A 27,698-nucleotide genomic window follows, 5' to 3' on the forward strand; every position below is an offset into this window, starting at 1 on the left:
CGTCACGTGAGCGTCGTGGTCCAGTGACAAAGGCAACGTGGCAAGACAGCGCCAAAGATCTCTGTGCCCGCTGTCTGCCATCCGACCCCGTCTCATTTTCACCTTCTCTGATTAAACGCCTCGTTACGGGGCTCGTCTTGGAGATGGTGAGCTATCGAGTTACCCTCACATACATACAATCCCAGACCTCTAGCCGAGCCACGCTCAAGCTAACCAAACAGAGAGTTAAACTTTTGATTGGGCGCGAGCTGTGTCAATCTTCTCGTTTTCTCCAATCAAAAGCCAGGAGCTCCAACTCAGCCTTCTGTTCCTCATTGGTCTCTATGTGCCAGGAGGCGGAGGGAGAGCCGTCCAGAGGAGGTCGCGCGAGAGCGGTGCCCAGCGCGCAGAACGCAGGCGCACAAGAGTTGGCAGGGGCTCCCGCCGAGGGCGGACCAGAAGACGCGTCGCTTGGCTTTGGACAGCGTCGCAGAGTCGTCTGGGTTCTACCGCTGGGCCGAAAGCTTTTGTCAGGGGCCTGGGCGAGAACGAGGCCCTCGAGGTTCCCGATGGTGTCCATGACTTTCAAGCGGAGCCGCAGCGACCGGTTCTACAGCACCCGGTGCTGCGGCTGTTGCCATGTCCGCACCGGGACGATCATCCTGGGGACCTGGTACATGGTAAGGGCAGGCGGGCAGGGCCGCTCCACCCGGCCAGTGCGCACGCGCGGCGAGTGGGACTCGGGACTTGGGGGGCGAGGGGCGGGGACGTGGAAGCTAGGGGCCGCTACTTCTCGGGGTGCATTAACTGAACGGAGTCTGGGTACTTGGCGAGATGGGGCTCCTCAGGAGAGGGTCAGGAACAGGATTTCGGGTTTGGGAGGTGCTCAGACCTCCGCACCACCCCCCTACTCCCACCCCTCCACCTCCCCCCAACGAAACAATTATTGTCCTTGGTATGCAGCCAGTTTGGACGTTGTTGCTTTGTCCGAATGGAAAGAGAAATCCAGTTGTAAGCCTTCCCCCCGCCCCCACCGTGTCTCCTGGAGTTTCTGTTAAGGCCTTTGGTGATGTAGCCAGAAAGTCCTCTGTTTTGAGTCTAGACGTTCGCCAGGATTTACACTGGGTCAGATTTGCCCTGGTACACCACTCTGCCCGCCTGTCAGGTGCTTTTAATCTCAAGTCTGCCTCGGTTTGGAAGAGGAGTTTATTGAGCGCCTACTTTGTCGCCACTGACATTTTCTGGGCTCTAGGGTGTGATTTTGTTACAGCAGTTGGGCGGTCTTGTTTGGTTCCTGGTTTGATAGAAAGTTTTTTTGTGATTTTTTTCCCTTAAACTACAGTTCCCAGCATCTGTTTATACTGAATTTTGTTTGCTCCGATTTCAAAAAATGTGGTTCTTTTTAGGCAGTTTTAAACTATTAAACTTTGCTGAAACTTTGAGAATCTTGTTGTATTGTCGTTTTGGGCACTTGGATGAATTTCAGATATCGATGCAGGGTTGGGGCGGGAGTGGCGTTAGAGGCACTGTGCAGTTTCTGATAATTATTTATTTGAAGAGCAAAGGAGGAGAGGTTTAGTTCCGTCCTCTCCTCCTCCTCTTTCCTCCTCCTTCCTCCTCCTTCTCTGTAGTCTCCCCCCCACCCCAAGTATCTTGAAGTCATTAGTAACTATTTGGCGGAACACCAGATAAAAATCTCTGCAGGCAGATGGTTTCACATCCCCAGGGGACTATCAGACCTCCACATTATTGCTGGTTTTTCAGTTGTTTCCTTAATGTAGATTAGAAAAGAGCATCAGGAAAGCTCTAGTGCGGGTTTATTTGCTTGATGTGAGGTTATTTTCACATTTTCTGTACTTTTGTACTCTGAAAGTCACCGTATTGCTACTATAGAATTATGTCACGTTTTCTTTAGGAAAGGCCCTACTGTGTATGTTAACAGAGCTCTAGTCCTGTACCAGGATTAATGACAAGTCAGCTGGATGCTATGTCAAGCTTCCTCTTTTTTGTTTTCCATTTTGCTAGCAGTATGGATTTTTAATTTCTTTTGTCCTTCACCGTCTTCCATTCTAAATGATTAACTCATGTCTTCCATCGGCAAGTCTTATCTAACACCCTCCCTGCTTTCTTCCAGAAAATGACCTTCCCTTGAACTTAGCTGAGAAAATAGAATTAGAGCCTGGGCTTCCTGCCTGAAAACTTCATCTTTCTGTTTCTTCTTCCATCCCTCGGACTTGTAGACAAAGGCCTTCAAACCCTTTGATGAAGAAAACACAACAACAAAACCTCCCACTTGAGCCATTCAGATGTATTGGCAACATTTCTCTACACTTGGTTAGGTGGAGTTTTTGATGCTGTGGGTTTTGTTTATAAAAATGAACAGAGAACTCAGAATGCACAGTGAATTTCTTTTATTTATTTATTTAGGTTTTTTAGTTTTAATTTATTTTTTATTTCACTGTATGGGTGCTTTGTCTTCGTGTTTGCTTGTGTACTACTTGTGTGCAGTGTCTATGAAAGGCAAAGGGAGCTAGAGTCTTTTAGGACTAGAGTTACAGATGGTTGCTAGCTGGGTGGTGCTGGGAATTGTACCCAGGTTCTCTGGAAGAGCAACCAGTGTTCTTAACCAATGAACTATCTCTCCAGCCCTAAGGACATTTATTTTTAATGAAGTAGGGCATGGAGAGATCACTCTTGGTGTGAAAAAGTGTTTTGTTGTTGTTGTTTTGTTTTTTGTTTTAAATCTCACTTTGTTCTCAGTTTTGAAAAGATGTAATTTTGCATTACTTTTCAGGTTAGAATGTTGTAAACTGTTTTAATTGATTTGTTTTAATTCCTGTGAGAGATTTATTGCCCACTTTCAGTGTAAAGGACTCTTGTCAGACATATAAAAGGGAAAAATCACCTCCCTCAAATGACTTCTGTGTTCTTACCATCCGCTGCATGATAGATTCTAGCGCTGCTTACTTTGATCATGACATCATCCTTTAAAGTTGATGGCATTACAAAGAACTTTGGAGCACAGCCAGGGAAGTGAAACTCACCCTCTCAAAGGAGAAGAATGAGCTGTGATAGCAGATCCTAATAAGATTAAGGAAGGAAAAGAGCATCTGATTTGCTTATTACAGTATGGATGACTTAAAAAAATGTACAAGCTTCATTTGCATAGTCATATGAAGATATGCTTTCTGCTAGTTGGATTTTACTTGAGATAAAAACAGAGTATAATATGTGCCTCTAAATAAAGAAGTCTTGTCCAAATTGTGCGTTCTACTGCCTTTAGCAGAGACACAAGATGACAACAAGTAGAATGTCCTTTCCTTCCTATTTCTGCCTTGCCATTGTGCCCTGCTTAACCACTTTGTCATGAGCACTGCTCCTTGACTCCCATGGACAGTACATCTTGGTCTGTGTGGGAGAAGAATGATGAGCCAGGTAGGGCTAGCTGGACTAAAGCCTGCATTTATGATTCTTTCTGTTATGTTTGAAACTTGGAGGCACAACGCTCCCTCCTGCTGGGCTTGGACACTCTTGTCAGTGAATGATAATGACATCATTGATTTCTTGTTTTGACATCTATGGGTTTTTTGTTAAGGCTATCACAATCCTGTATTCCAAAGGATTAAGTGTATGGAGCTAGGCATGGTGGCAAATGCCTATAGTGTGAGTACTTAGGAGGTGGTATCAGGGGGATCACAAGTTCAAACCCAGCCTTGGCCACAGGACAGCCTAGGCTGCATAGGATGCCATCTACTCTACAAAACTAAACCAAACTCTTAAGCATTATCGAATAGTTCTGTGGGACATAAAACTAGAATCAGTTGTATGTACCAGAGGTACCACACCTGAAGAGTTGGCATTTGATGTTATAAATGTGAAAGAAGTTTGTGAGACATAAGTAATACGCAATTTTAGAATGAGTTCAGGCTTAAATTTCTACATTCCTCAAATTCATTTCTTTATCATTTATTAAAGATTTTGAAGCCAGATTATTTTAAACAAATTCTTAGAGTTTGTGAACTCAAGTATGTATTGAATCATAAATATTGGATTAAAAAGTCTGTTGCAGGAGATAACCTTCATGATACAAATGCATTTTTATTTTGTCTTGTTGCCTGGCTGTCCTGGGACTTACTCAGTAGACCAAAGATCTGCTTGTCTGCTTCCTGAATGCTGGGTCTAAAGGTGTGTGCCACCATGCCTGGTGATACAAGTGCATTTTATTTTAAGTCTGTATAACAAGACTTTCTCATGGATGTTTTTTCTTTAAGTAATCTATTGTTAGGTAGAAGTGAGAACAGATTTCCTCATGCCACAGGGGCCTTTCACACATTAGTTCTGGCTCTTTAAATAGCTATAGCTGAAAGTTTTGTGTCTGCCTGCATTGTTTTGTGCTTGGAGTACATGATACTTCTTTTCTCTGAAGTGCTTTTCTGCCCTTTAATTCACTTAAAAATTCCTTTAAAATTTTCTCTTCCTGTATGTGTGCATGTATGATGTATGTGGGGGGAGGGGGGAGGTCAGGACAGTTTTGTGAGCTTCTCTTCTTCTACCTCTGTTAGTTCTGGATGTGGAACTCAGGCCACCTTGCCTCTGTTGCAAGTGTCTTTACCCACTGAGCTAACTTGTGGGCCCATAATTCACTTTTAAGTTAAAGAATCTTAAGGAAAATCTTCAAATTTACAAAAGTAGTGAAATAATACTAAAAATCAGCCAGCTTCAGCCATTAACATTTTGCCAACCCTACCACTTGGAAGGTGGAGGCAGGAGAGTCAGGAGTTCATGGTCATCCTGCACTAAATAGACAGCTAATGGGGTATGTACTTTAATCTTTGTGGGCACCAAAAGAGGGTGCTTGTAAGGGTTCTTATCAACAGTCAGAAGGGTGAAAAAGTCTCAGTCTGTAAAACGTGTCTCAAAACTGACTTATTACCAGTTAGAACACTCGAGGTATTCAGTAGATATTTTGTGGAATGATGGAGTTAAGTCAGTTATAATTAAACATAGTAAACAATGGCAATTTTTTTCTGAAGATGGTCAGTTTTGATCTTTATCAATTCGTAATTCTGTGTTTAGTTTTATGGACTGGTTTGCCTGAAGGGACTCCCTGCTTCATGAAATCCTAAAGCAGATACAACTTTGCTATAGTCTCAGAAGATACTGGGTTGGGGCAAAATATGTTTTGGGGAAACTGAGGGGTAATGATTAGGAAAAAATAAAAAAGGATTGGAACTCACGAGGTGGCTCAGTGGTTGAGTGCTGGCTGCTCTTTCAGAGGACCGGGGTTCTATTCCCAGCATCCACATGCCGTTCACAACCATCTGTAACTTGCTTCCCAGGGAGTCCAGCACCTTCTGGCCTGTGAGGCCACCAGGCATACAAATGGTGAATAGATATACATATATGCAGGTAAAACACCCATACACATAAAAGAAATTGGTACAAAATTACGTGTTTAAATGATAACGCTCACTCAAGTCCATTTTTGGGGTACTGATGTAAGATTTAGCTTTAAATATTTGTCTGTGTGAGTGGGTGGTCATGCTGTGTCATGCTGGGTGTATGGAGATCAAAAGAGTTCTGGCTTTCTTCTGTTCTAGTTTTCTGCCAGGCTGCCCACCCCAGGCTAGCTGGCCTGTGTGCCTGCTGGTGATTTTCCTTTCTATACATCTCATGTCCACACACAGTAGGAGTGCTAGGGTTACAGATGAGTATCACTGGATAGGCTTGTATTATTTACCTTTTCTGGGTGCAGGTTACCTGGCTGGTCTGGAACTGGCTATGTGACCAGGCTGGCCTCGACTCAACAGAGAGCTGCTTCTTTCTGCCTTCAGAGTGCTGGGACTAACGGTGTGGGCCAACCCACCCAGCTGCACACAGCTCTCACTGTGACTTCCAGGGACGAGTTTCCCATTCTGCAGGGTAGATGTTGGCTACAAGTCAAGGCTGAGCAAATTTTTTGGGACTGAGATCATACTGAGTGACTTTCCTGATCATAGTTAAATAAAACTAGAAATTCAGGTGGTGGTGGCGCATACCTTTAATCCCAGCACTCCGGATCAATGTGAGTTCCAGGCCAGCCTTGTCTACAAAGTGAGTCCAGGATAGGCAAGGCTACACACAGAGAAACCCTGTCTCAAAAACCAGAAACCAAAACAAAACAAAAACTAAAACCTAGAAATCGGTAAAAGGAGGAATGGGAGAAATTAATCAAAACCCAGAAATGAAACTTCAGTTCTCCAAATAATGGGCAAAGCAGAGATTAAAAGGATGAATTCAAAATTTCCTGAAATAAGTGGAAGTAGAAACCCAGTGACATGGAGAAATCAGTAAGGGAGTTCACAGCCCCAGGGTAACCTACATCAGAAGTAGAGGGGTCACACCAGAAGTAGAGGGGTTGCAAACCAATGGTACTTCTTAAGGAACTAGGAAAACAAGAACTAAGCCCAAAGTCAGGAGGATAGAAAAGATTAAAAGTAAAAGCCAAAATTATTTTTAAAAAAGTTTTTTTAATGCTACAAAATGAAAATGTGTATGTGTATGTGTGTGTGTGTGTGTGTGTGTGTGTGTGTGTGTTTTGTTCAGATGGTTTTTCTGCAGAATGCACTTCATAGCCCAAGTTGCCCTCAAACTTTCTGCTCCTCCCATTTCAGCCTTCCAAATGCCAGGATCATAGGCATGGGTCACTTTGACTGGTGAGTATATGAGAAATTGTCAAACCTTTAGGCTACGAAGAAAAATAAAAAAATCAGAATCAGAGATGAGAAAAGTTGATACTACAGTGATACTGAAGAGTTTAAGAGATGAATACAAAGAACTATCTGCCAATAACTTGGAACTTAATTAGGTAAATCTTGAACACAGCCTGTCAAAGATGGACCATAAAAAGAATACCAGAACAGAACAAGTAATGTGATTGGGCCAGTAGTAAAAAGTTTCCCAACAAAGAAAAAAAGTCCAGGGTCTAATTATTTCACCAATGGGTTCTACAAAATATTTAAAGAGCCACTACTGTCTTTCCAAATTATTCTCCAAAAAATGGAGCATGCAAAACAAATGACAAAAAACAAACCCTTCCAAAAAGAAAACAAAAACAAGCCTCTTAAACATAACACTTCAGACCAGTATCTCTGATGAACACTGCAGGCATTCACCATAAAACACTGGTAAACAGTATTCAGTATCACATTATAAAGTAAATCCTTAAGATCAAGTGGGATTCATCCTAAGGATTCAGTGATGGCTCAACCCATGCAAATCAGTAAAGGTGGTATATACATATTATATAAAGGGCCAAATCCATATGACCATTTCAGTTGGTACAGTTACATATTTAATTTTACCATCCTTTCACATGAAAAAAGTAGGGCTAGCCCCATACCAAATAGCTCTTCTCTAAGATGAGAAATCACATAATGGTGCTTCCTTTTAACACTTCTGTTCAACATAATATTATTGAAAGTCCTAGCCAGATCAGTTAGCCAAGAGAAACAGATGAAGTGCTTACAGATATAGGAGGAGGTCAAAGCTCTGTATTTGCAGACGAGACAGATATATAGAAAATCCTGGGCTGAAAGAAAATGCCAGAATTAATAAATTTAAAGAATTGAGTAATATGCCAATAGAGAACTGTCTGAAAGAGAAATTAGGAAAGCACTCACACTTGTTATAGCTATACAAGCAAAACAAACAAAACACCCCTTCCCCCAAGAGTAACTTTAACCAGAAGGTGAAAGAGACACTTTGGATAGGTCATAAATAAATGGAAAGACATCCCGTATTTATGAACAGAACTAGTATTGTTAGGTGCCATACTACCCAAAGGGATCTTCAAATGTAAGGTGTAGTACCTGTCATGTTATCCTTCACTTAATAGGAGAAAATGGTTTCTAAATGTTGAATGGACACTGAAAAGTGTACCAAAGAAGTCTTGAGCAAAAAGACCAAAGGTGGAAGCATCACACTGTCCAGTTTCAAAATGTAATGCTCTCATAACCAATGCAGCCTAGTCCTGGTACAAAAATAGACATGTAGACCAATGGAACAGAGTGGAGAACCCAAAAATAAACCCACACTCCTCACAGCCAAGGGGTTTTCAACAGAGGTGCCAGAAGTATACATCATGGCAAACACATGCCCTTTAGAGAATAGTGCTAGGAAAACTACATGTCCACCCCTCTGGAAGAATGAAACCAGACCCTTGTCTCATATATAAAAGACAACTTAAATATTACAAAATATTTGAGTAGTAAACTGGAGAGTAAACCTACAAGGAGAGAACACAGGGAAGCACTGATGTGAGTCTGTGTCTCGTTAGGGTTTCTATTGATGAAATGCTGTGACTAGAAGCAACATAGGGAGGGAGACATTTGTTTCGCTTATACTTCTCCACAGAACAAATCCATCATAAAGGGGAGTCAGGGCAGGAACCTAGAGGAACTGGAGCAGAGGTGCTGGGGGAGCTCAGTGTACAAACTGGTTTGCTCATCCTGCTTTTTTATGCCATCTAGAACCACCTATCCAACAATAGCACCATCCCGCATGAGCTGGAATCCTCCACATCAGTTATTAATTCAAAAGCATGAACTACAGACTTGCCTGCAGGAAAATCTTACTGGGGCATTTTCATTTCCTTCTTCCCAGGTGACTGTAGTGTATGCCAAGTTGACCAAAAGAAACACACATGCACAGGCACACACACACACACACACCCAACCCCAACCAGGATAGTCTGAGCAAGAAATTTTTGTACAAGAATGTAAGTGCATAGGCAACAAAAGAAAACACAAATGGTATTGCATCAAACTGAAAGCTTCTTGGGCTAGAGAGAGGGCTCAGAGGTTGAGACCACTGGCTGTTCTTTCAGAGGTTCTGAGTTCAATTTCCATCAACCATATGGTGCCTCACAACCATCTTTAATGGGATCTAATGTCCTCTTCTGTCATGCAAGGATACATGCAAATAGTCCACACACACACACACACACACACACACACACACGCACACACACGCACGCATGCACACACACACACAACATAAATAAATACTAAAAAACTAAAAAGCTTTATCACCAAAGAATAAGAACAGTGAGCAGACAACCCATAGAAATGGCAGAAGATACTTGAAAACTTTTTCACAAGATTTTAATACCTAAAGTATATCAAGAACGCAACAGCAGAAGCAAATAATGAAATTCAAAGAGAGGAAGTTAGTTGTATAGACATTTCTCAAAAGAACATAAGAGGACCAACACATATTGAAAACCTTCTGAATGTCATACATAGCATCTCATCCCATGAGTGAATGCCTGTCAACCAGACAAAAAGTGATTTATTGACAAGGACACGGAGAAAGGAACACCTGTACTGTGTGGAGATGTAGCATAGCCACTTTTGGATAAATAGTGTGAAGGCTCCTCAGTTAAGACTGAAATAGGACCCAGAAATCCCACTTGTGGGTACCTACCCACAGAAAACGAAATCAATATAACAAAGAGATTGTTGCAGCCTGCCTTTATTGCAGTGTACTGTTCACAGTAGGTGAGGTAGGGAGTCAGCTGAGGTGTCCTTTAATAACAATGGGTAAGGAAAAAAAGGTCTGTGTTCACAATGGGTATTGTTAGCAGTAATGAACAAAATTGACACTTGCAGCAACAAGGATAATACTAAAAATACAACTGAGATAAGTGAGCTACAGAAAGGCAAATACATGATTTTACGTACAGGTTGCAAGATAGCTTGGTTTATGGACAAGAATAGTGGCCATCGGAGACTGGAAGGCAAGAGGAAGGGTCAGTATTGCATTAAAAAAAAAAAAAAATTAGAGGGGCTGGAGAGATGGCTCAGAGGGTAAGAGCACTGGCTTCCAATGGTCCTGAGTTCAATTCCCAGCAACCACATGATGGCTCACAACCATCTATAATGAGGTAAGGTGTCCTCTTCTGGCATACAGGCACACATGCAGGCAGAATACTGTATGAATAATAAATAAATCTTAAAAAAAAAAAAATTAGCTAAGCAAGATTCTCACCACAAACAGTGAAATGTTTTAAAGTTATGGCATGATGTGTCTTGATTTGACCAGTACGTGCTGTTTAAGTGTACTAAAACATAACATTGTACTCCGTAAAGATGTACAAATACTTTCTGTCATTAAAGAAAAATCCACCCACTGCTCCCCCCCAAAGTCATTGGGTCTTCTAGGATGGGTGTGTCTGAAATGCAAAAGCAAAGAGGAATTGTTTATCTGGGCCTGAGTGTTTCCTGGACTAGATCTCAATCTTTTTCTACCAAATAAAATGCACTGCGTTGTTTTCTTACTGTTTATTTACTCATATGATGTGTCTGCTCCTCCTTGAGTAATAGATGCTTTGCCTGTGTTGTTGACATGTACTGTGCTCTTCCTGGCCTTGTTACCAGGGTTATAAGTCTTTATTTTCATCTTCATTTCCTGAATACAGTTGGGGGGAGGGGGGAAATCTTAAATAGTTCGTATGTACTAAAATATCTTAAAAGACTTTTTAAAGAGTTACAATTAGTTTTATAATTTTAATTTTTTGAAATATCTAATAGGGAGCTTAGTAAAAGTATCTGCTGATGTGCATTGCCAGGATCTGCATATGAGCATAGAGTAGGTGCTCAGTGTAAGTGCTTCGGGATCATTTGGTAGTTAGATTTGCATGGTTTCCTTGACATGAGTATTTTTCTGTGCCATGCAAAGCTTTTTTCTGCTAGGATGATAGTTATGTTTAGCATAATTGCTCCCAATACAAGCAAGCATACCTAACTTGAAAATAGAAGTTGACCTGCTTTTCCACCGAATATTTGAAGACTTGGCCTGATATAAGAAAATACTTTTCTTAGGTGTTACCCTTCATCCATCATTTAGGGTGGACAGGAGAGAGTAGTTTCAGGTATTGCTGATAGACTACTTGGGAGTGTCAAGTGTTCAGACTTCACAAGGGCAGTAAATTTTGTAGAGTTTGATTATGGACTTAGTCTCATTTCCAGACCTTACTGATTCTTATATTGAATCATCCACAGGACTGAGAACCTGCAGTGACCCACAACTAGAGCTCTGCATAAGAAATTTCCTTTTAAAATGGGGTTTATATCCCTGATATTATGGTGGGATTTCAGCAAAATGTTTGGCAATGACCCTAGATATTCATTAGCGCGCTCTCTCTCTCTCTCTCTCTCTCTCTCTCTCTCTCTCTCTCTCGCTCTCTCTCTCTCTGTGTGTGTGTGTGTGTGACTTACATGGAAATTATCATTTCATGATTACATTTCGGAGTGAAGAAACCAGAGTCAATCAATCAATCTGTAGGATTTCAAAATCTAGATCTAGGAGATCTTGGTGGGTAAGAATCTATTAAGATGAAATTTAGTTATAGATACAGTGAAGGCTATGTATGAGCCTCTGGAGACGACTTTGCTGTTTGCAGGTAGCTTATTGGCTCAATTGTGGAAGAACGGCTAGGTGTTGTGTAGAGTTACTCTGGAGTGACACTGCAAAAATGTATAAAGCTGGTACAGTTGTCTTGGAACTTGTGTGCCAGGTTGGGGGACTTGTTCATTACACTGGAACTTAGGCAAAAGGGAAATAGACAGGTAGGTAAAACATGCTAGAAAAGTAGAGGAAATGGCTGGAGGACCTGAATGGTTAAGCCTCTCCAGTGACTGGAAGGTGCTTTTGGGTATTAGAAGAACATTGATTCAGAAGACAAACACAGTGAGAGACAGGGGACTCTTGAACTTGAACCAAGACGTTGCGGGTGTTTTGGAGGAGTTGCAGCCATCTGCATGTGGGTGATGAACTGACACATCTGTGATGGGTGTGTGAGGAAATAGGCCTCTGAATGTGAACAGTTCATAATGATTCCCTAATTTTGCTTTCTGTGTATTTTATTCTGGTTTATTGGCATTAGCAAATAGTAAAGTGTCTTTATACATGCTATGAGCTTTAAACTGCTCTCATAGTGGTGACACATGTTTTATCTGTGTGTCTCCTGTTTCACAACCTTGTTACTGCAAATGAAACAGTATTAAATACAACACAATGTCTAGAGAGTCTGTGAAGACTGTTCCCTGAGAGAAGCTAATGTAAAAGTGTTGTTTTTCTCAGGTGGTCAACCTACTGATGGCTATTTTACTGACTGTGGAGGTGACTCATCCAAACTCCATGCCAGCTGTCAACATTCAGTATGAAGTCATTGGTAATTACTATTCATCTGAGAGAATGGCTGGTAAGTTTTTACTTTAAAAGATATCACTGCCAGATTTTTTATATATAAAGCCAATTGTGGTCTACACATGAATGTAAAAAAAAAAAAAAGATTGTTAAATTATGCTTGTTATACGTCAAAGGGTTAAGTAATCTGCATAGTAAGTAATAAACTAAACATTACTTAAACTACTTGCTGAGACAGCAAGTATTTTGATGACTTTTCCCAGAGATGTTCAGCAAGAGTTACAGTAGAGCATTTCTGGACAAGAAGATGTAGCAGATAGTGGGTGTTAGGACTGCTTTGACTCTATAGACCAGAGGCAGGGGGAATGGGAAATAAAAACAGAATTTTGAGGGCCTGCTACCATGAGTAGCCAGGGTCAGCCATTTGTGTGTAGATCAGATGGGCTGTTAGGAGTATGAAGCACAGTGTCCAATTCTCTTGTTTATATGGAAGGACACTTAGCACTGCTATTAAAAGTAGGACAGTCCTAGAACATTCATAGAAACTGTCCTTTTAAACCCATTTATTCCCTGGTAGCAACTTTTTTATTGCCAGTTTTTTCTTTAAAATACAGATACAAAACAATTCTGATTGAGTTTGTATTATTATATGTTATGTCATAAATTTAATACTTAAGCAGAAAATTATTATTTAGCGTTACATTTTCTACATGCTTAGTTTTAAGTTTCAGTTCAGAAGAGTGCCCCAGATCGAGTGTGCTTATAACCCTGTAGACCCCAGTTCCCAGGATCTTAGGTTTTATTAACCTTTATTATGTAAGTCTGAACTTGTGGCTACCTGTGATCCAAGGATTTGTGTCTCCCTTTATAAAAGATTGCTTGTTTTATTTTATTTGTGTGTGCTTTGCCTGCATTTATGTAGGTACACCATGTGTGTACAGTGCCTTCAGAGGCCAGAAGAGGGAAGTGTGAACTGGAGTTTGTACATTGCCATGTGGGTGCTGGGAATTGAACTCAGGACCTTTGGAAGAGCATCCAGTGCTCTTAACCTCTGAGCCATCTCTCCAGCCCCTTCCTTTGTAGCTTATTCCTTGAGTAGGAAGAGCTTTTAACTCCTTAACAATGGAGGCACTCTTGAGATGATAATACTGGTGGTGTTGATAATGCTCAGTGATAGTTATTTGTACAGATATCTAATAGCATGAATATTTACTGAATATTCTTTTTTGGTGCTGTTTAGTTTCTTTTTAAATTTTCAGTTATGTGTCTCTGTAGGAGTATGTACATATAAGTATAAAATACATGGAAGCCAGAGGCATCCGATTCCCTGGAACTGGAGTTAAGGGCGATTGTTAGCAGCCTGATGTGGGTACTGGGAACTGTGCCTGAGTCCTCTGCAAGAGCAACAAGTCAAGCTACCTCCCCACGTTCCCCCCTCCCTTGAGTGTATTAGTGTTTGTCCAGAGTCAGGATCAACTATAGGCTGTGAAGAAACTCTCCCAGTCAAGTATGGTTTAGTAATGTTTGGGGTTATTTGGGTGTGTTCTGAAGAAAATGGTGAACATGGGTTAACACGTACACTGAAGAAAAGCTGAGAGGAATAGGCGTGTGTGGGGTCGGGGAGGCAAACCGGAAGACGCGTGGGGTAAAGGTTTGCAGCCCTGGCATGGGGTTAGTGCAGAACTTTGAATTTGAGGTTGCACTCTTGTCAAAGCAAGAGGTATGTATGTAGTTCTGTGTGCATCTCATCTGTCTGAACAACAACTTCCCCTTTCCGTTAAACCCGCATCTCACAAACCCAACTTATGTGAATTCTTTCATAGTTTTTCATTGCTTCTGCCTATGTTGCAACTTGCCGTGTTGGATTTAATTGTCTGTTTGTACTCTGGCATGTGGAGGCACAAGGGACCTGTTTCCTACAGGTAGTGGTTCCTGTGCCATCCTGAGCAGTGCCAGTGAGTTGTTACATCAGTTTAACATGTGTAAATTTCTCAGGATCTCTTAATGCCAAGGCTTAGCTTTTCTTCTCGTCTTGGCCTTAGATCTTTTGAGAACCAATTTTGAAAACAATTACAGTTAATTTAAACATTTACATGTAAACATTTTAAAGCATCATTTTGTCATAAAGAGTTTAGTTTCTTTTATTGCATATGTTGCTTAATTAGATTTCTGTTTTTGTTTTCTTAGATAATGCCTGCGTTCTTTTTGCCGTCTCTGTTCTTATGTTTATAATCAGTTCAATGCTGGTTTATGGAGCAATTTCTGTAAGTCTGCCGTATTTTCATCTCTCCTCATTGACCTTTGCCGAGGGTAGTGCTCTTATACTAAATGTTACTGTTCTTCTGCAGTATCAAGTGGGCTGGCTCATTCCATTCTTCTGCTACCGGCTTTTTGACTTCGTTCTCAGCTGTCTGGTGGCCATCAGTTCTCTCACTTACTTGCCAAGAATCAAGGAATATCTGGATCAGCTAGTAAGTGTGTGTGCTATTTAAACTTTTCCATTTAAGTAAAATATCTGAAATTCTGAGGCACCTTAGGTACTATTTTTAACTCTCTTTGCTTTTTACAGTGTCTTAAACTCACAGAACCTGTAAGATAGAAATAGATGATAGTTGTACCATTCCATTAGGATAGCCTAGTACTAGAAGTCCATAAAGAGAGGTAGTTGACCTATTGTGTTTCAGTAGAGTATTCAACTTGGTGCTTATTGAGGGATTGGTGTTTCATCTTTATCAGAATAGTAGCATGTTTCTGTGTGCCTGCTGTACCCTAGCCCTATGTCTGTGTGCCTGCTGTATCCTAGCCCTATGTCTGTGTGCCCACTGTACCTAGCCCTATGTCTGTGTGCCTGCTGTATCCTAGCCCTATGTCTGTGTGCCCACTGTACCCTAGCCCTATGTCTGTGTGCCCACTGTACCTAGCCCCGTGTCTGTGTGCCCACTGTACCCTAGCCCTATGTCTGTGTGCCCACTGTATCCTAGCCCTATGTCTGTGTGCCCACTGTACTCTAGCCCTATGTCTGTGTGCCCACTGTACCTAGCCCTATATCTGTATGCGCACTGTACCTAGCCCTATGTCTGTGTGCCCGCTGTATCCTAGCCCTATGTCTGTGTGCCCACTGTACCTAGCCCTGTGTCTGTGTGCCCACTGTACCCTAGCCCTGTGTCTGTGTGCCCACTGTACCCTAGCCCTATGTCTGTGTGCCCATTGTACCTAGCCCTATGTCTGTATGCGCACTGTACCTAGCCCTATGTCTGTGTGCCTGCTGTATCCTAGCCCTATGTCTGTGTGCCCACTGTACTCTAGCCCTATGTCTGTGTGCCCACTGTACCTAGCCCTATATCTGTATGCGCACTGTACCTAGCCCTGTGTCTGTGTGCCTGCTGTATCCTAGCCCTATGTCTGTGTTCCCACTGTATCCTAGCCCTATGTCTGTATGCGCACTGTACCTAGCCCTATGTCTGTGTGCCTGCTGTATCCTAGCCCTGTGTCTGTGTGCCCACTGTACCTAGCCCTGTGTCTGTGTGCCCACTGTACCCTAGCCCTGTGTCTGTGTGCCCACTGTACCCTAGCCCTGTGTCTGTGTGCCCACTGTACTCTAGCCCCATGTAGGAAACTTCAGCTATGTAGAAAACAATATCAAAACAATGAAAAACCCTGCTCTTTTACAGAACTGGTGTTTTTCTCCTCTATTTGATTGTCTTAGTCCTTTCCTTTTCTGACCAGTTTTAAACTTCCCTTTCCTTCTAATGCCCTTCTCCTGACACTGAACTCATTGCCTTGTCTAGAGTCAAATGAATGCAGCTGACCCTTCCCAGTACAGTGAGCGTGTCAGCAGTAAGTCATGTTCGTTTGCCTGGCTTATAGACAGCGGCCTGTCTTCATTTTACCTATCTGATGAAGAATTGAGACCAATATTTGACTCCTAGAAAAGTTATTTCCTTCGTGGAACCCTGGTCCTGGAAACTTGAGCAATCCAGTTCCTCCTGACTTTCTGGCCCAGGATGGCTGGGGTGCTATACAAGTGGTTATATTTTGTCAGGAGCAGATGGGAAGTAGTGGCCAGTAAACAGAATGTTTGCTCTGTTTAGACCTTTCATTTATCCTAGCTATTAAAGAAGCAGGTCTAAACAGATTACTATGTTGATGATAAGGGCCTTGGATGTGCTGCATTAACTCCTCGCTGTAAATTTGCAGTAACCTGTCACTTTTGACTTTGCTGCCCTTTGTTATGTTCTTAAAATGCTCCCCAGATTGTGAAAAGCACATGTTCCATGGTGGAGTTGTTTCTGTGTTTTCACAGCCTGATTTCCCCTACAAAGATGACCTCCTGACGCTGGACTCCAGCTGCCTCCTGTTCATTGTTCTTGTGTTCTTTGTGGTCTTCATCATGTTTAAGGTATGGAGCTCTTGGAGGGCCTGGTGGACTGCCTCAGGGACCGTGCCCTGTGCTGCCTCCATGTGCATCACAGCGGATGTAGGATGTGCAGTGGTGGGGTCCTTTCTGGCACAGGGGTCGGCAGATGACACCTGGTAAGGGGTGGGTCCTCTCTTTTTCTTCTGCCCGGGGAGTAGTTGCAACTTTTATGTTTTCAAACGTGGTTCATGGTTTGTAGGGAAATCCATTACAATTCCCAACATGTAAGCCCTGGAATTTTCTCCACAGCCTGTTAGTTAACAGACGTAAATCTCTAAGCTCGAGTCTCTGTGAGAAACTTGTGATGTTTAAATGAGAGCCACTCAGGAGGGAGCCTGGCTTATAGTACGTCCCTTTTCCACAGACAGTGTGGAAGGGATGGAGGTTTTCTGCTCCCAGACCGCTGAGCTCTCTTTCTCCTTTCAGGCTTACCTAATCAATTGTGTTTGGAACTGCTACAAATACATCAACAACAGAAATGTGCCAGAGATTGCCGTGTACCCTGCCTTTGAAGCACCTCCACAGGTTAACCACTGTTTCACCAAACTCTCCTTCTCTCTTACTGATGCCTCCAGAAGTGGATGTGGGCCTTGACTTTCTGTCCTACTCCATAACTGTGCTTTGGAACTTGAATATCTTGAACCCACAAATGTATAAGATTTAGCATTTTCCACCAGGAATCTTATACACATAGAACTATTTGTCTAGCTTGACGGTTAGGTTTATTTGTTAATGGTTCCCACAATCACTTCTACACAGAGAAGCTAGGAAAATCTGTAATTGGCTTGTGAGGATTGTAAGGAAGGCTCTGTGTGTGTGTGTGTGTGTGTGTGTGTGTGTGTGTGTGTGTAAGTGTAAGTGTAAGTACCTGTAAGATCCTTGGGGAGAGGACTGTGACGGAGTCCAAGTGCTGAGCCCATCTCTCAGCACCCTCTTGGCTGCTCTGTGGTCTTTCCAGGTTTTCAACACATACAATACATATGGCCCATTTTGAGCCAGCCAGTCATTTGGAGGCTCTTAGGCTAGAGTAGACTTTAGAAAAGTTTTCTATTATCCCAAAGGACAGAATAGAAGGTCATTGTCCTTTGAGTACAGATTATCACGAAACCTGGGACACTGGCAGCCAGCTTCCTGTAGAGTGATTAGTGGGGCCTTTCCCCCCAGATCCTTAGCCCTTGAGGTACAGTTAGCACTGGAGCGTTATTGGTTGCCTGTCAGTAGACTGTTTGTATTTTTAAATATATATGGTTTATGTGTTAGTCCATCTTCCAGGTGAGTCCAGAGGAAGAGTTCTAATTCTGACTGCCACCTGTCCATCTATCCCATCCATCCATTCATCCCTTTTCTCTCCCTCCCGTCCTTCCATCCATCCATCCCTTCCTCCCTCCCTCCCACCGTCTATCATCCCTCCCTCTCATCCACCCACCCATCCTTCCACTCAACCATTTATCCATCTTGTCTTCAAGGTCACTGTTCTATTGTTGTGAAGAGACACCATGACTAAGGCAACTCTTATAAAAGAAAGCATTTAATTTGTTATGCCCAGGTAGATTCCCCAAAGACCACCAGGAGTCTGAAACTGTATACAAAAGCAAGGAGCCTTTATTAAAGCTCACACTTGGTCCCTCGACTCTCACTGACCAGTGGATCAGTAGTGAGAGCCCCTGAACTGTTTGTTAGGCAGGGTCTTTATTGTTGTTACAGCAAGGAATAGGAGTTTCCCGTTTGTCAGTTAAAGGATTGGTTGATATTTAGCAAGGTTGAGTTGGTGCTAGGGGATTGGTCGAGCCTGACTGTGAAATGCTTAAGCAATCTATCTATAACATCTAGGGACACTAGGTACTTGATTGGTTCTAGCCTAGCGTGGTTCTTTCCTTGAACAGTTTATGGTTTTCCAGCAACAGAGGTGAATTTAGGGACAAGCTCAAGATGGTGCCTGCTGACAAAATGGAGTCATATTAGCTAGGGCTCTTCAAATTGAGGACTTGCTCATAGTTTTAGAGGCTTAGTCCATTATTGTCATGGCAGAGAGCTTGGCGGGAGCATGGCAGCACTCATGGAGCTAGGGAAGTAGCTGAGCCCTACATCCTGATACACAAGCAGAGGGAGAGGAGAGAGAAAGAGGCAGACTGACAGACTAGGCCTGATACGGCATTTCAAAACCTTAACGCGTACCCCTAGTAACACACTTCCTCAACAAAGCCACTCCTCCTAATTTTTCTAACCCTATCACATAGTTCCATTTCCCGGTGATTAAGCGATTAAGCATTCAAATAGATGAGTCTGTGATGTGTGTGTGCGCGCGCGCGTGTGTGTGCGCGCACGCGGCACACAAGTGCAGGCTTCTTATTTAAAGGGCTACTTATCCTACCCCTCTATCCAGCTGTAAAGATCTTGCTTGGTCTTGAGTCAGTGTGTCACTGAGTGTGGAGTGCAAGTTGCTCAGCATTCTGTGTTCTCAGGAACTGATGAGCTAGTTGTTCAATTGTTCATCTTCCTCACAGTTATGTGCTTCTGCTTGGGACATATAGTCTGAAAGCTGATTATTCTAGAAAAGAATTAAAAGGGACATTGTCTGATGTAATTCTTTTCTCTCTTCAGTACGTTTTGCCAACCTATGAAATGGCTGTGAAGATGCCTGAGAAAGAGCCGCCACCCCCTTACCTGTCTGCCTGAGGATGGTCTGCCTTGTCAATAAACACTATACCAGCTTCTTGTCTTGTTTATTTTACAGAAAGCTGCAGTGCAGGGCTCTTAGACTTGTTTGATATAAAGTGCACTGTCTTGTCTGAGCATTTACTTTCAAACACTAAGGAGCTTTTGGACATTTATTAAAACCTTTTTGTTAAGTATCACATTTTAGAACTTTTTGAAGACAATCTAGGTTAAGCAAGAGCAAAGTGCCATTGTTAGCCTTAACTGAGGGTAGGGAGGGGAAGGGGGTGTCTCCATATTTTCTTTTTTAACTTTGCACTTTCTTTGTATAATGTTTGTGTTTCGGATATTTTGATGCCCTGGATACTTTCTGGAGAATGAGCACAGTGCTTAGGAAGAGCGAGTTAGGTAGAAGATCTGCGGTTTCTAGCTCTGTGGAACAGGAAACATAAATTGCGTTTGACCTGACCATGGAAGATGATGGTTGCATGCTTCTCATTTGTACATTTCCATCTTTGTGATAAAATGCTTTAATAAACCTCTTAAGTTTTACTCTTGTCATTCTTAACTGTGCCTAGCATTTGTGCTTGGTGCTTGGTGGCCCTGGTCCTTAGTGACAAGGACATGTTTGGAGAAATGTTGAGTAGTTTCCTCATTAACTATTTCACTTGTTTCTGTTTTTTTTTTTTTTCTTATGTGACAAGAAGTCCTTTGCTGCTTCCTGGATGGGGGGATGATGGAAGAGTAAAAGCAAAGAGAAGAGTTGGAAGTGAGGCTGGAGCGCTTTGAGAAGAGCAGGAGAGGGGAGCAATAGGAGTTTACACAACCACAGAAGCCACAACAGGGCATTTTAAGATGTCCAGTTAGAGCCCCTGGAATCCCTCAGTAGGCCCTCAAGAATATTTCTATATGCCTGGCTTGTTGGGTGATTGAATTGTCGGTGTGTTCCCTGCCTACAACCCCTTTGGCCGACTTGCTGGTTGATTGACTTGAGGATGATTAGGCTAGGATTTGATTTCAGGCAGCTAGTGCACTGGAATCAGTATGAGGTTCCTTAAGGTACAGTTGGAATCCTGAAATAGGACTATTTTATTAGAGTTTGAGAGAAAATAGGGAAAGCAAACTAAATCTTACAGCTGCCCAGAGAAGTAAGATGGGAAAGAAGGAAACAACCATGATGGTTGTAAGCAGCCATGTGGTGGGCAGGAATTGGATGAAAGACGAAAGCCTAGAGTACTGGGGAAAGCATGCCCAGGCTTTGGTCAGAAAGAAGCGGGAATGCCCTAACTCAGAAAACCTGGCAGCTTACATGGCTACAGAACCTCCCTGGCTGCCTTGAACTCACTCTCTAGACCAGGCTGGCTTGGAACTCATAGGCATCCAACTGCCACTGCTCCCTATGCTGGGACTAAAAAGGTGTTCGACATCACCACCCAACTTGATTGGGTTTTTGATATGATCTTATGTATCCCAGGCTGGCCTTAAATTCATTTAGCCTAGGCTAATTGAGTTGGTAGTTGAGCATTATGGCTATTGCCAATGCAGTTTTTTAGGAATGTACTACTAAAACACAGTAAATATAGAAACAACAGTTGCTTATTAAGTTGTGCACTAGGCATAACTTTGCTATACTTTTGTATGTATGATGGTAGGTTTCACCCCAGCAATACTGCAAAGGTGTGATAGTCTGTTGCAGTGTGGCTTGGCATGTATGGCACGGCACTAAGCTGTGCTTCCCTCCCAAACTCCTTTAAGGCTGATTTTTGTTTATTAAGAGGCTCAACACATTGTAACCTAGGCTGGCCTGAGCTGTGCAAATACTGCAATTTCCAGCATATACTACTTAGATTCTTGGACCATCATTATAGATGTCTTTTGGCCAAATTTGAGAAACCCATGTGGAAAACATAGTGAAGTTGGACATGATGGCTCATGCCTCTAATTCCACCTTGGGTTGAATGGCCAAGGCTGCTTGGGGTACAGTGCCCAGCTAGCTTGGTGACATTGTGTGAAAAATGCAGATGGATGAAAAAAGATGTATGTATGCCTACCAGGATTCAGCCTTTAACAAAAAGGGCGTTTTGTAATAAGCAACAGCTACAAAAGCCAGTCACAGAAAGACATCTGCATAGTCCCACCCACCTGAGCACCTAAGATAGTCAACTCTTTGGAACCCAGGAGTGAATTTGTGGTTTCAAGGAGTTGGAGGGAGGAGCCACAGTTACTAATGGGCATAAATCTCAAGCAGTAAGTACAGTTAGTAGTGTACTCATAAAAAAGGCTGAGGTAAAAAAAAAAAAAGGTTGATGTTGAGTGAGCTGTAAACTACAATAAAACAAAACTACAAACAAACCTGCCTTCAGAGCCTTTAGTAAGATTTGTCTCTGTTTGCTCTTCAGTCCCTTCTAGAAACTTCTACCCATGTCTTGACCTTCTCTCACCTCAGTTTTCTCTTGCCCAATATAAATATGGCTCCAGATTCTACAGACAGCCCAAATGTTGGGTGGAACTCCTCTTCCCCAAACAGCCTTCCCTATAGGGCCTTTTATGCCTGGAGTAATGGAGGGATAGCTTTAGGGGATATCTAGTGTGCTCCTTAGTTCATACTTGTGTGACTGCACAAAATTTTAAACATGAGCATATATTTTTGCTCAGGTGCATGAGGTAATGAAAAGGAAAAATTAAAAATCTCTGGAGAGGCATAAAATATGTTAGCAATACAGCTCTGGAGGAAAAGAGACTGGAGGTGGGGCATGGGGGCATCATGTTAAGCACTGTTTTAAAAGGTGTCATGTAGAAAATGGTGTGTAAGACCTAAAGATAGGCAAGGATTCAAGTTGCAGACAGGTGGCTCTCAGGAGTGGATTTGCCGTATTTGGAAAGAACACGAGGGGAGGATGGGGAAGCTTAAGGAGGCACTGGGCTGACTCAGCAGACTAGGAAGTTCCTAGGGCATCCTGAACAGATGAGAGTCGTGAAGTGACTTCCCGTACTTCTCTAAGTGTTATCATCTGGGTGACAGTTCTAAAACCCTCTCAGTTGTAAACACCAATAGCAACAAGCAAGAAAGGGCTGGGCATGTTGTTTAAGTGGTGGAGTGCTTGCCTACTATGTTCAGTGCCCTGAGTTTGGTCCCCAGCACCACTTAAGGGGGAATAATGGCACTTGCCTGCATTCTGGAGGTGGAAGGAGGAGGAACAGAAGGTCAAGGTCATCCTCAGGTACAGAGTGAGCTGGATGTCACCTTGGACTACATGAGACCTTGTTGCAGCAGCAGCAGCAGCAGCAGCAACAGCAAGAGAGAGCAAGAGAAAAGACATAGCTTTAATATAATGCCCATAACCAGAAACCAGTAGTTACTATAAGGCTAGCTGAGATGAAGACTTATTTTAATGTGATTTTAAAACTCTATTCTATCCTGTCTGAGCATGGCCAACTTCTTATCCTCCATGACCTTTACACAACTCCCTAAGAAGAGCACAGTGTGTGAAATGCTTAGCACAAAGGCAGACATAGTGAATCCTGAATGTATGTGTGTATTAATGTTTAAGACAAATTATCACTTAGTAGTTATTTTAGCAAGTGGGGTAACTTTTATAAGTGGGTGGTATTTGAACTATTTCCAGCAAGTTAGGTAAACTGTAAACTGGCTGGTTTTTGTTTGTATGTATGTAATTGACCTGCCCGCTTTCTCCTTTTTAGCACCTGGCACCCAACTCCTTTACAGCTCATATCATCCTGCCCTTGAGTCCCTAGGTAGCAAACAATTTACATATACAGAAGTCTTACATCTCCGTCCACAACACTTACTATAGTCAAAGCTGAGTGTGGAGAGAAAGTTACTGGTTACTCAATGAAAACAATTGTCTCCAGTGATAGATGGTTTTCCAAATAGATTGGGGATAGCTGGCCAGTGGCGGTACATGCCTTTGATACAGCACTTGGGAGGCAGAGGACAGCATGGTCTACAGAGCTAGGTCCAGGACAGCCAAGGCTACACAGAAACCCTGTCTCACCCTCCCCACCAAGATAAGAAATGTGCCTACATAGATACTACATTGACATTTAATGTTCTTGGACTGTAAATGTATCTTTCCATTGATACACATTTTTCTCTCTGTGTGAAGAAGCAATGATCCTTTTTCCATCTGTGACTCCTATGTTCACAGTCATCACAGAAGTTACTTTGTTCCCAGTCTAATTGTTTCAGTGTGCCCTAAAGCTAAAAGATGCTATGTCATTTTCAAGACTCTTTTTTTTTTTTTAAACAGTGGTTCACAATGTTCCTTATGCTGTGACCTTTAATAACACTTTCTTATGTGTGGTGGCTGCCAACCATAAAATTACTTTTGTTGCTACTTCATAATGTAATTTTGCTACTGTTAGGAATTGTAATCTAAATATCTGACATGCAGGATATGTGATATATGACCCCTGTGAGAGGGTTTTTCCACTCCTAAAGGGGTCATGCCCCACAGGTTGAGAACCACTTCTTTAAAAGACCTTACAAATAGAGCTGATCTAAAGACAAAGCTACTTTGTTTTTTGAGGTTGCTTTGTTTTCTAGAAAAGCCATGATTTGGGTTTTGAGAAAATAATGTAGACTCAAGATGAATGATGCTAATTAATGTGGGATTCTAAGCACATGAGCTTGGGCAGAGAAGGGGGAAGGAGCACAGAGTTTGGAGTCAGAGGACTAAAATCAGTTCCTGTCTTCACTGGATCATTCACTCTGACCCTGTGAAGTGTATTTAGGATGAGAGGCTTCAGTTCCTCTCTTGGTTGTTCTGAGGATCAATCGAAGTAACAAACAGGAGGGCTGGATGTCTACAAATCACTCTGCAAATATTATCTTGAGGTGTGCAAGAGAGCAAAACATGACTGACTGGGAAATAGCCAAGGGGGAGAAGAAAAGTATTTGATCTAGAAGCCAATGAAAGAGTGACTTTGTTTCTTGTATGTTAGAAAGAAACTTTGAATCTTGCTGTCATCATTCATGATGGTGGCCCCCCAAACCCTCATCTATATTCATGGCTGACTCATCAATGGAGTCTATGTCTTAGTAAATAACTCAGACTACACAAAGAGTATCATCACAGACTCCTTTCTCCTGTGATCTTATGTCCTTATTTTTGGTTAAATAGTTAATTATCTCTTAAAGAGAAGATTAATCATAAAGATGATATAGGTATCCATTTAATTATCCTTTGCAGCATTGTGCATTCCTTTCTCATCTGGTAGTTTTTCTTTGCTGGAGAAACTTCCTTTGACATATTTTACAGTGATTCTGATGATAATGGGTTGTTTGTTTTTGTTTTGTTTTATATATCTTGTCATGTGTTTATTTCACCTTTGTTTTCTAAAGCTATTTTTGCAGGGTATAAAAGATGCTGTCTTACTCTCTTGTGCATATTGTTTCTAAAGAAAAATTTACTGACTTTTGTTCTACTCTGTATAGAAAATTTCTACCGCTGAGCAATTCAAGCATTTCGTAGCACTGATTTCCATCAATGTTTTTAGGGTGTTCCTCAAGTTGGCTTTGGGGTCTTAAATGTTTCTTGTGCCTGGAGTTCACTGAGGCTCTCACATCTATGGGTTTGTGGATTTCATCATGTATGGAAATTCTTTAGCCATTATTTCTTTATATGTGTTTTCTATTCTTCCCCAGGTGTCCTGTCTGGCTAGAAAAATAAAGATATGTTTCCCATGGGTGATTTGAGGTCATTCTTGAGAGTTGGATTAAGCAGGAGATGTGGCTCTAAGATTTGGCAATTTAATCCCTGAGGTACCAGAGGATGTCAAGGCTGTGACATGCCTGTGTGGCCAGGGTGAATAGTGGAATGAAAGGTGGGAGACTTGGTTACAGGGTTTTAAATTATGAACTGTATCTTATAAATATAAGAAGGTGAAGATGTAGAGTTCACTCTTGGAAGTGTTGAGCTGATCTTTAACCAGAGAGTTCCAGAGGAGCATTCCAAATTAACTCGTGGATTTGGGAGTTAGTAATAGAGAGGTGGTAGCTGAAGTCTACTAGTAGGTAAAAGTTCTACATGATAGTTCCTACATTATAATCCAGGCTCAGCAGTTAAGAGTGCATACTGCGCTTGCAGAGAACTAGAGTTCAATTCTCAGTACCTAGATGGAGGCTCACAGTCATCTGTAATTCCAATTAGCGGGTCCTATTGCTCTCTTTTTGGTCCGTGTGTGTGTGTGTGTGTGTGTGTGTGTGTGTGTGTGTGTGTGTGTGATAAATAAATAAATCTACACAGAAACATTAAGACAAAATAGTTTTAAAGAAATCCACCCATAACTTATTCCTTTGTCTTGGTTAAGTCAGGATTTTGTAGTTGCTCACAGGCATCTATAAATCACACCATTATCTTGGTCTTACTGGTGGTTGAGGAACCAACACGTTACTGGAGAAGGTCAAGGAAGGTTACTGTGTAGAGCTGATGCCCAGCACAGAGCAGTCTGTTGTCAGCCAGTGAGATGGAACAGAGCAAAGCCTTTTCTCTGAGAAAAAGCAGAGCCAGGCTGTTTATTCTGCAAACAGTCTATCACGCCTGTTGACCACCGGGCTGCAGGGAGTCCAAACACCAGCTCCGTTCCAGGAGCCTCTGTCTTCTGGCATCCCAGTCTTATCTTTGACCAAGAGCCTTCGTGCACCAAGGTTCACTTTCTGAAAGTTGGCCTGAGAACATTTCAAGTGTTGCCCTTGTGTTCCTGTCGTGCCACAGCTCATCTCTTCATCTACTGCCCTACCCCCACCTCTTTGAGACATCTTGCTGCCTTTGAACTTGATTATGTAGTGGAGGATGACATTTAAACTGCTGATCTTCCTGCCTCCTCAAGTGCTGGGATCACATCAACCTGCCTGGTTTGCATGGTGCTGGGGATCAATGCCAGTGCTTCATGCATGCTAAGCAAACACACAACTAACTGAGCTACACCCCCAGCCACTTTCTGTCTCTTCCTTTGTGTGTGTGTGTGTGTGTGTGTGTGTGTGTGTTTGTGTGCATGTTCCTGTGTGTAGCTAAAGCATGGGTTGCTTACGTCATGTGTGTGGAGGTCAAAGGACAACCTCTAGCGTAGTTCCTGACCATCAACCTTGTTTGAGGCAGGCTCTCTCTGCTGTGGGTGGATGTGTCTCACTGTAGGTGTGCTGGGATTACAGATGTCTGCTGCATCCAGCTTCGTGTGAATTCTGAGGTTCAGAACTCAGGCCCTCATGCTTGTGTAGCGACTACTTCACCCACTGGAGCCATCTCCCCAGGCCAACACTTCTTATAAAGCCACTGATGCCGCAGTTTCCCCTGGTGACTTCCTTTAGGCACAATTGCTTTCTAAATGCTCTACCCTTAAATGCTATCCCTACCAGACCTTGAGGATTAAGTTCCCAGCTCTTGAGCTTGAGGGGTGCCTGTTGGGGCTTCCGCAGTGTGTTCATTTTACTGTGGAATCAGATTCCACAAGATCTCGTTTTGCAACATTGATGTTTTATACCCACTAAACAAGCCCAGCCGCCTGTCTTCCCTGTCTCCCAGGAGTCACACCATTCTACTGTTCCAGTGCAAAAAAGTTTTGAGTACTTTAGATGCCCCATACAGAGCCTTTCCAAACTTGCCTCCTTGTGACTGGCTTATTTCACCTTGCGATATGTCCTCAAGGTTCATCCATGTTGGAACCTCCATTACAATTTCATGTTGAAGGCTTGCTAGTATTCATATATGCAGTGCACTGGCTAGCTTTACGTCAGCTTGACACCAAGCTAGAGTTATCAGAGGAGAGAGTGTCAATTGAGAAACTGGTTCTATAAGATCATGCTATCGGTAAGCCTGTAGGAAATTTTCTTATTTAGTGAGTGATGTGAGAGGGCCCAGCCCATTGTGGGTGGGGCCACCCTAGAGCAAGCTAAGCAAGCCAGTAAGCAGCACTCTTCCGTGGCTTCTGCATCAGCCAGTGTCTCCAGGATCCTGCCCTATTTGAGTTCCTGTCCTGACTTTCTCAATGATGAACAGCGATGTGGAAACGCAAGCCAAAATAAACCCTTTCCTCACGTTATTTTGGTCATGATGTTTCATTGCAGCATTAGTAACCCTAAGACATGAAGATACCATCTTCTGTGTATCCGTTCATCCCTCTTGGCTGTTGCATAATCTGTAGGAGACATGATTGTCCGGTCACCATGTGTGTGGATGGTAGAAGGGCAACAGCTATGGCAGAAAGACTGGATTGGCTCTGTTGAGACCCATTCATGCTCACTGCATTTGACGATCCAGCTCAGCTTTCCTCCCCTGCTTTTGGAAGCCTTCCTACTCACACAGGCCACGTTTCTAACCCACCTCTTCCCCTTAGCAGTATGTTATCTGTGCTGCTTCTCTCTCACAGTGGACTGAAGGGTTTCCCGAAGCCCCAGCAGTTTCCAGCCTGTGCTGCCTGCAGATCGCTTTTCCAGAGA

General features: G+C 42.6%; 1 protein-coding gene across 2 annotated transcripts; it reads left to right on the forward strand.

Moving 5' to 3' along the window:
* Window positions 1–372: 372 nt before the first annotated feature.
* Window positions 373–19,792, forward strand: Laptm4a (lysosomal protein transmembrane 4 alpha). Of its 2 annotated transcripts, none has more exons than XM_051143390.1 (7): window positions 373–659; window positions 12,103–12,223; window positions 14,356–14,432; window positions 14,517–14,645; window positions 16,472–16,567; window positions 17,012–17,110; window positions 19,187–19,792. In XM_051143390.1, exons 1-7 carry the CDS (start codon window positions 549–551, stop codon window positions 19,259–19,261), a joined length of 708 nt encoding a protein of 235 aa, XP_050999347.1. In that variant the 5' UTR covers window positions 373–548; the 3' UTR covers window positions 19,262–19,792. The 2 variants fall into 2 exon arrangements, with proteins under 2 accessions (XP_050999347.1, XP_050999343.1); XM_051143386.1 differs by having other exon boundaries at window positions 383–659; window positions 14,517–14,639.
* The last annotated feature ends 7,906 nt before the right edge of the window (window positions 19,793–27,698 follow it).

Source organism: Acomys russatus, chromosome 1, assembly GCF_903995435.1.
Source record: "Acomys russatus chromosome 1, mAcoRus1.1, whole genome shotgun sequence".
NCBI classification, from domain to species: domain Eukaryota; kingdom Metazoa; phylum Chordata; class Mammalia; order Rodentia; family Muridae; genus Acomys; species Acomys russatus.

Bases quoted from the DNA above. Each gene is read 5' to 3' on its own strand.
- Laptm4a (XM_051143390.1), top strand. From the start codon at position 549: ATGGTGTCCATGACTTTCAAGCGGAGCCGCAGCGACCGGTTCTACAGC. The intron at 12,224-14,355 runs GTAAGTTTTTAC...TTGTTTTCTTAG, and splicing joins TTCATCTGAGAGAATGGCTG to ATAATGCCTGCGTTCTTTTT. The intron at 16,568-17,011 runs GTATGGAGCTCT...TTCTCCTTTCAG, and splicing joins TGGTCTTCATCATGTTTAAG to GCTTACCTAATCAATTGTGT.